Here is a 16,119-nt window from a genome sequence, read left to right as displayed (position 1 = left end):
TACTTACTGACTGACTGAGCAGCTTGCTAGGCCATTTCAGAGGGCATTAAGAGTCAACCACATTACTGCAGATCTGGAGTCACGTCTAGGCCAGAATAGGTGAGAATGGCAGATTTCCTTCCCTGAAAGGCATTAGTGAACCAGATAGGTTTATATAACATCGTTGGTTTCATGGTCATCATTAGACTTTTGATTCCAGATTTTTATTGAATTCAAATTCCACGATCTACCGTGGTGGAATTCGAACCCTGGTCGCCAGAGCCTTGCCCTGGGTCTCTGGATTAAAAGTCCAGTGATAATACCACTATGCCACTATCTCCCCAGGTAGAGTTGTATTAGTCTTATTGATTATTCTTGGGTTGAAATTGTAATGCCATCCTGTGGGGATTAAAACACAAATTTATTTTTCTGTTGCAGGATTCAGGAAATATTCCAGAAGCTATTGCTTCTTACAGAACTGCCTTAAAGCTAAAGCCAGACTTCCCAGATGCCTATTGTAATCTGGCGCACTGCTTGCAGGTAACTGACATCCCATGAGCTAGGTGCACTTGCTCCAGTGGAACAGAACTCGGCCTTTTACCCTAACAGTGATGAGGAGTGCTTAGCTTTTTATACAGATGACACTATGAACATCTCGCACTGAACAGAATTCCTTTGGGTTACAATTCCTTCTGCCATTAACTTTTTCTCCTAATAGAATTATACCCTAAAACTGAGTATCTCGTACTGCTTTGTTCTGTTGGGTTGCGCAAAACATGCATTCTCTTTGCAGCACAAAAACAGATCACTTTGACAATGGGCCTGTATGGTATTCACCATGTGAGCCTCTTCCCCCCCCCCGCCGTTCTTTATCAAACCTCAGCAACATATCCTTCTCGTCCTTTCTGCCTTGTGTTTATCTGACTTTCCCTTCAACACAACTATATCAGTTACCTCTAATATTATAGTTGCTTCTGCATTCTAACTATTTGTTTTATTGTGTTCAGTGGGGGTCAGGTTAAACTGCAACATGACCACTATTGCATAGCTGGAAACATTAAATAGAAGTTGTTATTATCCCTAGCTGAAGCTACCACTGGACAAGCCTGATCCCAGGGTGGAACCCAACTTGATTGATCCTAACTTTTATTTGTTTGTTTAGATACTTGGAGAGGGGCTACTGAACAGAGTCATCGGAGTCAGTTAATGAACTTCTAACAAAAGTATAAAACGTTTATTAAACATGAAAAGATGAACTATGTTACAGTACCCCTTCATCCACAACTATACCTTTACAGATATATACAGATTTGTAAGGATAACACTAGTTACAAAAGCTGCCTGATACTCTAATGTTCACAGCAAGTACGCAGTCCATGTAAACCAATTGGCAAGCAGTGGTCAGGCACAGCACACTCTGAAACCAAGTGGGAGATGCCACTTCAACCAGATGCTGTGGACCTCTCCTCAGCCGCCCCCGACGCTTTTCATACCATGAACCAATCAGTTTGACTGAACTCCTTCTTTCACAATTGGGTTTCAATCTCCGCTTTCCAAGAATTTGCCTTGGAATTTTCTCCCAAACCGATGTGCCCAGATGCCTTCAGCAAGGTTTCACCTCTAGAGTTTCAGATTCTGCTTTAGATGTTCCTCTCCCCGGGTCACCACATGCATTCAAGCTGTCTTCCATGCACACACTCTCGCTGACTCAGCCGTCAACAGTACACCGCTGCATCACGTGCCCATAGCAAAGAGACTCTGACCGTCAGCCATCTCTTTGGACCTTCTTGCCTCTTGCATGCTGTTACCCCTTTAAATCTGCTTCCTGTAGCTTTTGTCTCTTTAAATCTGAAGTTTGGAGCCTTTCTCTGTGTCCCTCACTCTTAACTTCACTTAACAGGACTGCTTCCAGTTTCCTGTCCTCCTTTTGACTAGAAGGTCTTTTTGGGACTTTCTCCTGTCCCACTCCCCTGGATTTGGGGATTTCCTTCTTTAACTTGGGACTTGCTATCTGTTCCTTTTGCTCCAGTCTCTCTCTGGCAGCTACTTTCAACCAATTTTAGCTTGGTACTGGCTGTCTGTCATTTCTATGTGGCTTCTGTTTAGCAGCTGTCTTCAAACTGTACTCAAAACTGCTGTTTCTTAGTTTTCCTGCTGTGTGCCGCTGTGGGAGGGACCTGCCTCTCCGGACCTCTGTGGCTAGGCAACTGCACTTTGTTTTCTACTTTTGTTTGCTTAATTTAGCTACAACAATCGTAAAACACTCGTTAGAAATGCAGGCACCTTGTTAAAGTGAAACTAAAACTCAATTTGACCTTTTCTTAACACAACAATACAGAAATACAAATCCAACTTAAACATTAAAGCTAAAACTCATTCCTAACAGCTACAAATACAAACGTAACTTCTTTAAACTATCTCTATTTCCTAATGGAATAAAGCACACATGGAGAGAAAATTTAAATAAAGGTACAATTTTAAAGGGGGTGAAAGACCAGAGGGATCTGGGTGTACACGTGTATAAGTCATTGAAGTGGCAGGACAGGTTAAGAGAGTAGTTAATGAAACATACAGCATCCTAGGCTTTAATAATAGGGGCATAAGGTTACAGGAGCAAGGACGTTATGTTAAACTTGTATAAAACACTGGTTTGGCTTTAACTGGAGTATTATGTCTACTTCTGAGCACCATACTTTGGGAAACATGTGAAGGCATTTGAGAGGGTGCAGAAAAGATTCCCAAGAATTGTTCGAGGGATGAGGAACTTCACTTGCATAGATTGGAGAAGTTGGGACTGTTCTCTGTGGAGAGAAGGTTGAGAGGAGATTTGATAAAGGTACCCTGAGGTTTGAGGGGTTCTGGACAGAGTTGATACAGAAAAACTGTTTTCACTGGTGGAAGGATCGAGAACGAGAGGTAAGTGATTCTTTTGTCAACGGTGACATGAGAAACTTTTTGATACAGCCAGTGGTTAAGATCTGGAATGCACTGCCTGATAGTGTGGTGGAGGAAGTTCAAGAAGGAGTTGGATTCTTATCTGAAAATGAAGAATGTGCAGGGTTATGGGGAAAAGGTGGGGAATGGCACTAGGTGAATTTGGAGAGCTGGCGCAGACACAACAATCTGAAAGTCTTCCTTTTGTGCTGTAACAATTCTGAGTTGACTTGACCAGCCAAGCATTGTAATTGCTCTGTCTGTTTTAGATTTGGCATCATCTTTTTCTAGGACCTAGTATGATTGAAAAGGATGGAAATAACGTTCAATTGATTTAAAGTTATTCTAAACCTACTCTGCTTAATATCTAAATCAGTATATTTAATATGTTTTATTCACAAATCTGACTCTGAATTCTACCATAAATTATGAAGATGCCTGAATGTTTTATTGATATTATCATGCAAAACATTGAGTGTTCTGTTTCTAGTTGAACATGACCTACTTTTAACAAGACAGTGTTCACTGAAAAATATCACACCAGCAGGCCCATAGATGCATTTGTTTAGTTTCCAGTTTTCCTTCTGCATCTGTTGCCTCTTTGGGCAGTTTTAGAAACACTCCTCTCTGAAAAGTATTGCCCTGAAGAAATGATAATTGATTAACACTCCCATGAATGTGTGGCCATAGAGCTAAACAGATTTTCGAGATTACTTTTCCAATTGTGCAAGAGTCCACTCTAACATCGATCACCCAGTTGCTCTTCAAAACCCTTGGCAACTAGCCTCATTTTAGCCTTAGTTCCATCTGCAAGGACTTTTTTTTAGTACCAATCCACCTGTGTGACAAAGCTAGTTGCTTCTTATCTGGTCACTCAGAATAAACTGAATTCTCTCCGATTATTCAGTTTCCTTTGTTTGCCTTTCTTTAATTTATCCTAGTTTATCCACATTTAATGACAGCCCCCAAAACTTCTCAATCATGAGGGCTTCTGTTTCTAGCCCTGTTCTAAGACTGTTCTGTCTTCATTTCATTGTGTAATCAATTCAAGCTATGGCCTTTACTTGCACTTTTATTTCTGTTGGTACTGATGGTGTAACATCCTCATTTTGCATCACTGGAGAGTTTTTCTCTGGAGAGTTTTTCTCTGGTACATGGTTGTTTCTTCACTTGTGCATCCACGGTCAGTACTTGCACTGCACTTTTTTTACTTCGTGCTCCTTCACCCTATTCTGCCAGTCCATGGACCTTTCTTCTTGGCCATCAACCTGAACATTAATCCAGTATTTAAACTTGCCAGTAGCTTTTCCTGCCTCACAACTGTTCTGTCTCTTCCCCCACCACCCCCTCCTCCAATCCGCCCCATAGAATATATATCACCTGAGTACCCACTCTGCGCTTTGATGTGGATATACCTCTGTCCTGTTTGACATGAATACTGTTACCGCTATAACACACACTTCTTGTATGTATGAATAGTTTTGAAAAATTACTTCTCAAAAATAAGCAACCCCTGTCAAAAACATTTTCTAAATTCTTGCCCATTGAGATGAGGGATAATGGTGCAAAGCAATGGAACTCTATTATAGGTACTAAACCCTAAGCATTCAATTTTTAAACTTAATGGAGGATTTAAAATTTTTCTAATATCTTGCACTCTCCATGTTAAACGGTTTGTTTACTGCAGCTTTTTCCAATCATAGTTGCTTGAGCCTTTTTTCGTAACTTTGTCCCCTATGGCGTAGAATCGTTTAGGCCACTCTTTGAGGCTTTCGATGCAGTGTCCCACAACAGACTTGAAGTTATAGCTTGTGGAATAAAAGGGACAGTAGCAACATGGATACAAAATTGGTTGAGCAATAGGAAACAGTGAGTAATGGTTAATGGTTATTTTGGGCTGGAGGAAGGTTTGCAGTGGAGTTCCCCAGGGGTCTGTATTGGATTCCTTGCTTTTCCTGATATATACTAATGATCCAGATCTTGGTGTGCAGGGGACAGTTTCAAAGTTTGTGGATGATACAAATTTGGAAACATTGTAAAGTGAGCAGGAGGAGTGTAAAGGAGGTCCTTCAAAAGGACATAGGCAAGTTGGTAGAATGGGCACATAGGTGGCGGATGAAGTTCAATGCAGAGAAGTGTGAGGTGATTCATTTTGATAGGAAGAACATGAAGAGACAATATAATATAAGGTACAATTCTTAAGGGTGTGCAGGAGCATTGGACCTGGTTGTATATGTGTATAAGTCATTAAAGGTGGCAAGACAGGTGGAGAGAGCAGTTAATAAAGCATACAGTATCCTGGGTTTTATTAATAGGGGTATAGAGTACAAGACAAGGAAGTTATGCTGAGATAAAGCAAAAAACTGCGGATGCTGGAAATCCAAAACAAAAATACCTGGAAAAACTCAGCAGGTCTGACAGCATCTGCGGAGAGGAACACAGTTAATGTTTCGAGTCCGTATGACTCTTCAAAAGTACTGTTGAAGAATCATACGGACTTGAAACGTTAAATGTGTTCCTCTCCGCAGATGCTGTCAGACCTGCTGAGTTCCAGGTATTTTTGTTTTTGTTAAGGAGGTTATGCCGAATTTGTATAGGACACTAGTTAGACTTCAGCTGGACTATTGTGTACATTTCTGGGCACCACACTATAGGAAGGATGTAAATGCGTTGGAGAGAGTGCAGAAGGGGTTTACAAAAATGGTTCCAGGGATGAGAAACTTCAGTTATGAAGATAGATTATGAAGTTGGGACTATTCTCCTTGGGGAGGAGAAGGCAAAGAGGAGATTTGATAGAGGTGTTCAAAATCTTGAGGGGGCTGGACAGAGTAGATAGGGAGAAACTGTTCCCGCCCATAAAAGGATCAAGAGGGCACAGATTTAAAGTGATTTGCAAAAGAAGCAAATGTGATGTGAGAGAGAACATTTTCACACAGTGAGTGGTTCGGGTCTGGAAGGCACTGCCTGGAAGTGTAGTGGAGGCAGGTTCAATCGAGGCATTCAAGAGGGCATTAGATGATTATTTAAAGAGAAACAATGTGCAGGATTACAGGGAAAAGGCAGGAGAATGGCACTGATGAGTCATAATGCTCATTTGGAGAGCCGGTGTGGATGTGATAGGCCGAGTGGCCCCCTTTTTTTGCACCGTAACAATTCTGTGATTTTTCTAATGCATCATTCTCTTGCAGTAGTTTGACGAAAACTATATGCTATCCTCCAGGATGGATTGGTTCAGTGCCTGTGCAGCTTATCTTCTTTCAGGATTCAATATGGTTGAAAGTAGCACATTTCAGACTGCACACTCTGCAGTATCCCTCAAATGCAAGCCAGTCCACAATTTGTCTTTATGCTCACTGCTTCCCACTGCTTTCAGGGTTTGATCAGTGTCCACTTTGGCTCAACAATTTGCTTCATCCCAGCCTCAAAACAGTGACTATTTACACATATGTGTATCATACTTTTCTATTTCCCATACTAGACATTTTGTGGCTTTCTAAGTTAGTGACAATTTTTATCTGAAGTATCAAGCCAACTAAAATCCCTATTGCTAATAAAACATTGGACTAATAACCCGGTCAATACAGTTGAGACTTTTGTGATGCTGAGACAAGGACCAGCAATTTTCGAAAAGGCTTTACTGGCATACATGGGAAAGCTGTAAGGTTTGTCTGTCCACATCGGATCAAATGACTAATTCAATGAAAGAAGATCTTATGAAAACAATCTGGGTTGGTTTTGATGCTCCCCTAGCCTTTATTTGAATTGAACATACTTTGGAACAGCAGTTAAAGTGAACTGAATGCCAAAGTAATAAAATATCAGTGGCTAACTTGACACCTTGTATAAAATGCTCTTGCTGTAGCATTATTTTACAGAAAAAAAGCATGCCTCCAAGATAAACTAATATAGAACAAAGGATCAATTGATGACTACTAAATTGCTTGAGGTGGCTTTATTAGGGAGGTTCTTCCTCGGCACAAGTTAAGGTAGTGAGAGTTGCCTTCCTTATTTGCATTCATTTCATAATTCAGAACGTATATGTCAGTTTGTTGTCAAATATAAAATTACACTTGAAACATTCTGTTGTCTCTAGATTGTATGTGATTGGACAGATTATGACGAGCGGATGAAGAAATTGGTCAGTATCGTAGCTGACCAACTGGAGAAAAATCGACTGCCATCCGTGCATCCACACCACAGCATGCTGTACCCGCTGTCTCATGCCTTCCGTAAAGCCATTGCTGAGAGACATGGAAATCTCTGTCTTGACAAGGTAGCATATATTTTTGTAATGTAATTTTGCACGTCACAACTTATCTTCTATCTTGTACACCGCAGAAGTTTCTTCAGAATACCCTAATGTCACAAAATAGTTTACTCAATCTTTGAAAGTGCTGCCTGGTAACTAGAATATGGTTTCAACACATCTGATTACTCTGGTGTAGAGATCCATTTTTCTCATATTTCTATTTGTGCGTTTGTGTGTGTTGTGTCTCTGTCTTTATATCTCTCTGATCTCTTTCCCCATAACAACTTTGAGCAAAAGCAGAATTATCAGCTTGCTTCTGGAGTAGTAATCTCACCTTTCAGGCAGAAGGTTGTTGCCTCAAGCCACTGTAGTTAATGCAGTCACAATAAGAAGGACAGGATGCCAAGAACCATCATAGGTGATTAACTGCCTACTTTAAACTTAAATACACTTTACTGTATAATTTTCTGCTTTTTAAATAAATGATTTTGCTTAATTAAAGCAATCCCCTTTACTGAACTTGGTGGTGATTTTATTCTTTTTCAGCCTTTGTATGGACAATAGTTTTTTCTTTAAAAACTCACTGATGGAATAAGATATTTGACACACAATGTTGAAATTGATAGGAGAGCTTGAGCCAAGATTGCCTTGCTGTGCTAAATTCATTCCAATTTATTAAGTTGCATTCAGTTTTTTTGGAGAAGCCTTTCTGGCAGTGTTAGAAAGTTTTTAGAATTGGGCAGAAGGGTGTAGTTTTGAGAACTGATATGAAGATTAACGAGACATTAAATGACATTTGCATTAAATTCTGAACAGCAAAGGTATGTATATGTGGTAGCAGTGGCGGTGCTCTCCTTATGAGACTGGGTTGCCTTATTATTTTATGAACTTTATCTTCTCCCTCCCCCAAAAGAATGAAAGTAATATTAGAAATAGGAGCAGGAGGAGGCCACAGATCTCCTTGAGTCAATTCTGCCACTCAATAAGATTATTGCTGATTCTTCACCTTGACTCCACTTTCCAGCCCTATCCCTTAATTCTCTTCGAGACCAAAAATCTATTGATCTCAGCCTTGAATGTACTGAGGGAGTGAGTACCCTCAGCACTCTGGAGTGGAGAATTCCAAGATTCACAACCTTTTGAGGGAAATTTTTTTGGTGAAAACCTCGGTGAAGGAAGACATGTCAGACGAACTGTTTTTGAAAATGGCATTATTAGAACAGATGTGACGGAGGCAAAGGAACTGAGGGAATGGGATGGAGCCCTTACAAGAAGCATGGTGTGAAGAGCTGTAGTCGAGGTAGCTGTGGGAGTCGGTAGGCTTGTAATGAATATTGGTGGACAGTCTATCACCAGAAATTGAGACAGAGGTCAAGGAAGGGAAGGGAAGTGTCAGTGATGGACCACATGAAAATGATGGAGGGGTGGAAATTGGAAGCAAAATTAATCAATTTTTCCAGATCCAGACGAGAGCATGAAGCGGCATCGAAGTACCTGAGAAAGAGTTGTGGGAGGCGGCCTGAGTAGGACCGGAACAAGGAATGTTCCACATACCCCATAAAGAGACAGGCATAACGGGGACCCATGCGGGTACCCATAGCCATACCTTTTATTTGGAGGAAGTGAGACAAGTTTAAGGAGAAATTGTTCAGTGAGAGAACAAGTTCAGCCAGACAGGAGAGTATTGGTGGTTGGGGATTGTTTGGGCCTCTGTTCGAGGAAGAAGCAGAGAGCCCTCAGACCATCCCTTTGGGGGATGGATGTGTAGAGAGATTGGATGTCCATGGTGAAGAGGAGGCAGTTGGGGCCAGGGAACTGGAAATTGTTGATATGATGTAGGGCGTGAGATGAATCGTGGGTGTAGGTGGGAGGAGACTTGTAAGAAGCTCTTACAATCTGTTTTGAAATTTCTGGCTAGTTTTCCCCCATACTATTTTCTCTATCCATTAATTATTTTGGTCATCCTTTGCTGGTATCTATAACTCTCCCAATCTTTAGACGTATTTTCCTCTTGGCTATATTATAAACCTCTTCTCATATAATACTATCCTTAACCTCTTTAGTCAGCCACAGTGGATCTCTTTTCTTGTGGCGATTTTATGCCTCAATGGAATGTAGATATATCGAGAATTATGAAGTATTTCTTGAAATGATTGCCTTTTTGCTCATCTACCATCACACCTTTGAATCTAATTTCCCAATCTATCTTAGCCAACCCACCTCTTATACTTCAGTAGTTGGCTTTATTTAAACTCAGAACTCTAGTTTTGGACTTGCATACATCACACTGAGAATTTCACACTGATTTTATCATATTCTAATCACTCTTTTCCATCGGATCCCTTGCCATGCGATTACTAATTAACCCTGTCATCTTGCATAAAGTAAAATGTTAAATAGCCTCTCCCCTGGTTGATCTGCAATGTATTCCATGAACTTGCCCTCCAAACTACTTTAGTTGCTTTGATTTGTTCAGTCTATTTGAAGATTCAAGTTCTCTATGATTATTCCATTTTCTTTATTTACAAGCTCCTCTTATTTCTTGATTAATTTGATTAATACTTGGTATATTCACAAAATATTAAATTATTTCATATGATTAGGTTTAAATTTATTGGTTAGTTGGTCGGAATGAAAAGCTACCTGTTAGAGCTGATGGTGTCCATAATCTTCTGCACCTCCTTCCAGCGGTTCAAGTAGGCAGCTCACCACCATTTTCTCAAGGGCAATTCAGGAAGTGCAATAAATGCTGGCCTAGCCAGCGACATCCACATCACATGAATTAATTTTTTTTTAAAATTAGATTTCACTTCAATTAACATTGTGAGGAGCTGATTAATGTTTATCCTCATCTTTCACATCCCCACACACACTGGTAATGCTTAGGTTTTTCTTTGCAGATTAATGTGCTTCACAAGCCACCATATGAACATCCAAAAGATTTGAAATCTAGTAATGGACGTTTGAAAATTGGTTTTGTGAGTTCAGATTTTGGGAACCACCCCACCTCTCATCTGATGCAGTCAATCCCTGGGATGCACAATTCTGAAAAATTTGAGGTAACTGCAAGTAATAAATATTTTGTTGGTTAAATTCTGGAATTAAACTTTTCAGCTAAGTGCTGGTTGTGTGCTTGTGACCTTTTTTGCCTTCTCGATTGTGAAACTGTTTTGCACCCTTGCACGGATATTTAAACTGCATGGAATTGAATTGTCAAGTGCAACAGACTTGAGTTTAGACACTTCATCTTCCAGAAATATAGAAGTTTGGTTAATATGGTAATATGCCAAATGATTAAGAGGAAGTTCAAATTCTTGTGAATAAACAGGAAGTTTTATGTACTGTATTATTTTCTATGATTTCAGGATGCCTGGTCTTTTCATGTGCCATCTCCATTGCACTGGAGGGTAGTTGTCATTTCCCTTCTTGCTGAAAAATAGTTCCGTTAGGTCCCTGAAATATTGGCATAAGAATTCTGACCTTCTGGGCAGTGTCATAATATGAGAGAGGGACAGTCTAATTTTCTGCTTTCTGAATCTGCTGCTGCGTTGACTGGTTGATTCCTCACATTGTTTCCCTTCGGGCTTGCTTCTCCTGTTTAGTGTTAGCAGTTAATTGCTATGATTAGTTAACCACTTCATTATCAAGAAGTTACCAGGATGGTACCAGAAAGAGATTTTGTTACATTTACTTAGTTATTATGATTTCATGATACTGATTTGATTTGAGGGTCTGTCAAAGGGGAACAGATGAAAGGTGGGATTAGAGTGGGAGGTTATCATGATGATTTGAATTTTAATGGTATAAATCTTGGCAAGGCAGATATGCCTGTGCCTAAATCAATTGATCTTTATTTCCATCGTTTTGTTGTTTTCAATAATGGGAATAATAAAATGTAACAATTTATTGTTTTAATTTAAAGTCGTTATTTGGCCTTGGCTGAATCCGTACTGCCAAATCACTTGAGAGCAATAACTAACATCTTCAGCCCAACCAGCTGCGGGAGCTTCGTCAATGACCTTTCCTCCATCATTGGATCAGAAATGGGGATGTTCGCTGATGGCTGCACAATGTTCAATACCATTTCTGATTCCTCAGATACTGAAGCAGCTGTGTCCATATGCAGCAAGACCTGGACAATATTCAGGCTTGGGCTGACAAGTGGCAAGTAACATTCACGCCACACCAGTACCATACAATGACTGTCTCGAAGAGAGAATCTACCCATCTCCCCATGATATTCAGTAGCATTACCATCACTGAATTCCCCCAATATCAAATACATTCCAAGTTAAAATAGATAATCCAAATATACATATACTTGTGTATACAAATGGATTAAAGGAGAGATAATTCCAGTGAAGTCCCTACATAAAACGGGCCTTGGCGGAGGATTGCCGCTGTAGCTCTGGAGCACAGCTAAGTGGGATTGGACAGCCGGAGCCGATCAAGGAGGCTCCATTAAGGGTTAGGGGGGCGCAGAAATTGAACAGAACTAGCCAGTTAAATACTGTGGCTACAAGAGATTGGGAATTCTGCAGGCAGTAACTCACCTCCTGGTTCCCCAAATCCTGTCCTCTATCTACAAGGCACAAGTCAGGAGTGTGATGGAAAACTCTCCACTTACCTGGATGAATGCAGCTCCAACAACACTCGAAGTTCGACACCATCCAGGACAAAGTAGCCTGCTTGATTGGCACACCATGCACCACCTTCAACATTCATTCCTTCCAGTACTGACTAACAATAGCAGCGGTGTGTACTAATTACAAGATGCTCTGCAGGAACTCACCAAGACCCTTCAGCTGTGCCTTCCAAACCCGTGACCTCTACCACCTCAAAGGACAAGGGCAGCAGGTGTATGGAACACTGCCACCTGCAAGTTCCCCTCCAAGCTACACACTACCATGACTTGGAACTGTGTCGCTGTTCCTTCACTGTAGCTGTAGCTGGGTCAAAATCCTGGAACTCTTCCTAACAGCTCTGTGGGTGCATCTACACCACATGGACTGCAGTGATTCAAGAAGGTGGCTCACCACCACCTTCTCAATGGCACTTGGAGATGGACAATAAATGTTGACCTTGCCAGCGAGGCCCACATCCCCTGAATGAATAGAAAAAAACAAAAAGAACAGCTTCATTGCTATTATTAACAAGCTAAGATCTAGTTTTTGTTTTTTGAAAGACAAATTATTTTATGGTTTTAGCAGTCATCTTCACTAGAACTGCAGAACATGTAGGTAAATGAGTAAATTACCACAGCATTCAAAAAAATTGAGCTTCATTTTGCATTTCTCCATGGACACGAATTGAATTCCTGTGTACTTGTAAGTTGTAGACAGCTAGGATGAAAGAAGACACTATGAAGCTAATAATGTTGATAAATACACAGTGAGATAAGTTAAATCTTCTGAATTAGCATCATTTTATGGGAGCATCGTTGGTAAATTCTCAACGTATAATTGCTTCTATTAAGATGTGCTTTGTGATTGCCTATGAAATAGCTACATTATCTAAACCATTTTCTGAAGGTTTGAACTCATTGTGAAACCTGCAAAAATAGCGGTGGCTGAAATCCAGGGTTTGCCGGGGCCCTGAGGTTTGTTCAGGCTCATTTTATTAATAGCCACGAGTAGTTGTGCAGCCTGTCTGACATTGGGGATTAAATTTAGGCCTTGTATATTCCCAGTAAATCCTTGGATGGAGTGGAAGAAAACGAAGGAGAGCAGAGTACTGGTTGGAATGAGCCCTGAGTAGTACAACGGAGCTCCTACCAGGTCCACAGAAGAAATTTTTAAATAACCTTCCCTATGATTTCTTCAGCCTCCATATTGATATATATTGTGCCTGTTCTGGTTGAAAAGTGAAAGCATGCCAATTTCTATCCCAGTGTGCCCAAATAGCTAATGTGGCACACACCAAGTTTCAAGGTTTCTGATCAGGTCCACATTTAAAATTTGGTTTTGATGCCCTTGTTCGTGTGGAATCGAGACCAAAAATGACATTTATGCTGGCATCTTAATGTGGCATTTTATTCAGTGTGTATTCATTCATTTTTGTGTTCCTCTTATCTATTGTCTGGCAGGTTTTTTGCTATGCATTGAGCTCTGATGATGGCACTAATTTTCGTGTGAAGGTAGTTGCTGAAGCTAATCATTTTGTGGACCTATCCCAGGTAAGAGCAAGTGGAATGAACAGTTTAGGCACATATCTAAATTCTTGATCAATGTTTAGTTTTATCATAGTGTATTTCTGCTTCTTCTTACATAGATTATGATTTGTGCAATTTTAGTCCAGGGCTTAAATTTTAGCCTAGGAAAGGACAGGGTCAGTCTAGCATCATTACTTTTGAAAGCCTCTGTAGCTCAAAACAGCAGCAAAGCACATATGGTCCACTGTTTGTCCTCCATCCTGTTTCCACTTTGGCCTATTAAATCCATATCTGAAGAAGTTGGTGAGATCTAACTGGTGATCAAGGAGTGAAGAAGATTTCAGTGTATTCGTTTTTGCTCCAGTTATTTTTATTAAGTAGTGGGTTGGAGATTCAACTGTGATGTCTGCTAAGTAAACTAGTGCCACTACTTTTCAAAGTGACCGAGTCAGATTTTGTTTTTATTATATGGACTCTCAGGATTTTGTTCTAAAGATTTTTTTACAAAAAAATCACATGCAGAATTTAATGCTCCCCCACCCCCAGGGGCGTATAGTGGGATTGGAAGGCTTGGGTTGCAGAGCCCGTTGTCTTCTAATCTGCCCCTAATTAAGTGCGGTGTGGAAAGGATTGAGAACTACCTTCCTGCCCTTAACTGGCCACTTAACTGAAACACCTCACCAACAAGAAGAAAGGGACCAACACCCCTCCGCTTCTTTCCCCCCCCCCCCCCCCCCAACCCTTACTGGAACCTCCTTAATCGGCTCCGGCTGTCCAATCCCACTTAGCTGTGTTCCAGAGCTGCAGCGGCGATCCTCCGCCAAGGCCCGTTTTATGTAGGGACTTCACTGGAATTATCTCTCCTTTAATCCATTTGTATACACAAGTATATGTATATTTGGATTATCTATTTTAACTTGGAAGGTATTTCAAGTGTTGCTGCTGGTACTGGAGAGCTGGTGGTCTCTGTTGGGAGATTTCTCTTGGCAGGAGCTGGGAACCCTGATGACGGCCAGGAAACAGCTTGATTGGGATTTAATCCCAAAGGGGTTCCCGGAAATGGCCACAGCAGAGTTGTAGCTTGCGTTAAATTCCACCTGTTGCCTATTGTAAATGTAAATTGACATGGTAATACTCCTAAAAGAACACCAGAGAAACATTACTGAGATTATGGAGACTTTGAACCCTTTTTGTTCAGGTATTCATAGTCACCATGCCCTTGGAGCATTTGGCATTGCAATACCCCTTAAGTTAGCCATTGCTTGTGTGGAGAATAAACACTGGTTATAGACCTATTTCTGTGCTGTAAATACTAAGTATACTGTGTTGCAGAACAGATTTTCCCCTAAGAACTCAGTGGCCCATATTTTGCTACGGTGACTGCAAAACTGTGTGTTTGCCGTCATTACTCCGCTGAAATTGACAGCAACTTTGGTAGTCCCCAAATGTGCAGGATAGTGTGGAAATCAGAAGTTTTGTTAGTGAGCCTATGCTCCTCCATACGGTGTATAGAGATTTCCATTACAATCATGATTTGATGAGAACTGCCACATCTGTGCTGTTGGTCTCACTGTAGAAACCCTTGAAAAGTTTGCACTTGGTTGAATGGGGTGTAACCAAATTTTTAATGATGTGTTAACTTTATAATTACTGAAATGCACTTGCTTGCCGGGAAAAGCAAATATTAAATATTTGCGAATTGTCAAATCTCTTTTTTTGAAAAGGTGGAGCTTTTCTTGCTTAAGATTTAGCTTTATTTTAGTTTCTATCCTAATTTGATCATAATTTATTCCACTATCTGAAGATTTAAATTAAAAATAAAGGATAGTAAATGGTTTCAAATTTCTGGTTTGCTGTGTGTGAATGCTTTCTGACCTGTTTGCTGGTCTCGCGGCTGTTGCACGTTGAGACTTTTACTTGGTGCCAAATTTAAAATGCTGTTTTGAGGAGCCGGGGTGGGAGTGGGTGAAATCTATGCCACAGAGATTGCTAGATCTTTGTGGACAGCTTTCTTGGGTTGGTGGTGAATGCCCTTGCGTTGCTGTTAACAGCAAAATCCGAGCTAATGATTTCTATTTACTGCTGATCAGTACTCCCTATGTGTAACTGTGCAATTTATTGTGCAGTTTAAGGAAAGATAAACAAGTGTACTAAAAGAAATATAAAATTAATTGGAGCTACAGACCCCTCATACTCATTAGATTTGGCCTTGACATGCCTAAGGGTGGAAGCCAAGATTGTTATTCTAGTAATTTGAAATGTAAACTAGCACCGCTGCTTGAAGAGGAAGATGTGTTCAAAATGGTGTCTGCTTCAGATTAAACTGCCTGTGGTAAAATTCAAGGCTTCTGACGGGGAATAGGCTATTTCTTTAGATAAAAGTAAAATACAGTGGATGCTGGAAATCTGAACAGAAAATGCTAGAAAAACTTGGGTCTAACAACATCTATGGAGAGAAAAACTGAGTTAATGTTTTGAGTCCTTATGACTCTTTCTATTTCTTTAATTTTCTTCCTTTCTATTGGAAATGGCATAAGCAAAGGAAATATGTGGTCTAATCGGAAACAATAGGCACAAAATAATGGTAGAGAAGTGTAGTTTATAAAAACGTTTGAGAAAGACTGCTACAGAAATAAATTGAAGGGGTTGAATAAATACTAAGCACTAAACAAGAGGCTAGATTGCACACTCGGAGAAAATCGTGGGAGGGTTAGAGTTGAAAAGTTTTTTGTTCAGTCTCAGGTCCTAGCTTTACACACACAGGCATGGAAGACCATGTGCTGCAGTACAGCCTGCCTTTGGTATT

General features: G+C 40.4%; 1 protein-coding gene across 3 annotated transcripts in view; it reads left to right on the top strand.

Moving 5' to 3' along the window:
- LOC121282625 (UDP-N-acetylglucosamine--peptide N-acetylglucosaminyltransferase 110 kDa subunit) overlaps positions 1-16,119 on the top strand; it is an 80,152-nt gene that overhangs the window by 37,389 nt on the left and 26,644 nt on the right. For all 3 annotated transcript variants that reach the window (XM_041196410.1, XM_041196411.1, XM_041196412.1), the window contains 4 exons: positions 418-519; positions 7,007-7,186; positions 10,063-10,221; positions 13,248-13,337. In XM_041196410.1, the coding sequence (XP_041052344.1) occupies positions 418-519; positions 7,007-7,186; positions 10,063-10,221; positions 13,248-13,337 (531 nt within the window). The remainder of the gene's footprint in view (positions 1-417; positions 520-7,006; positions 7,187-10,062; positions 10,222-13,247; positions 13,338-16,119) is intronic.

The sequence above is a fragment of the Carcharodon carcharias genome, chromosome 9 (assembly GCF_017639515.1).
Source record: "Carcharodon carcharias isolate sCarCar2 chromosome 9, sCarCar2.pri, whole genome shotgun sequence".
NCBI lineage: Eukaryota > Metazoa > Chordata > Chondrichthyes > Lamniformes > Lamnidae > Carcharodon > Carcharodon carcharias.
Note: the sequence above shows the minus strand (reverse complement) of the source record. Positions and strands in the feature narration are given on the sequence as shown.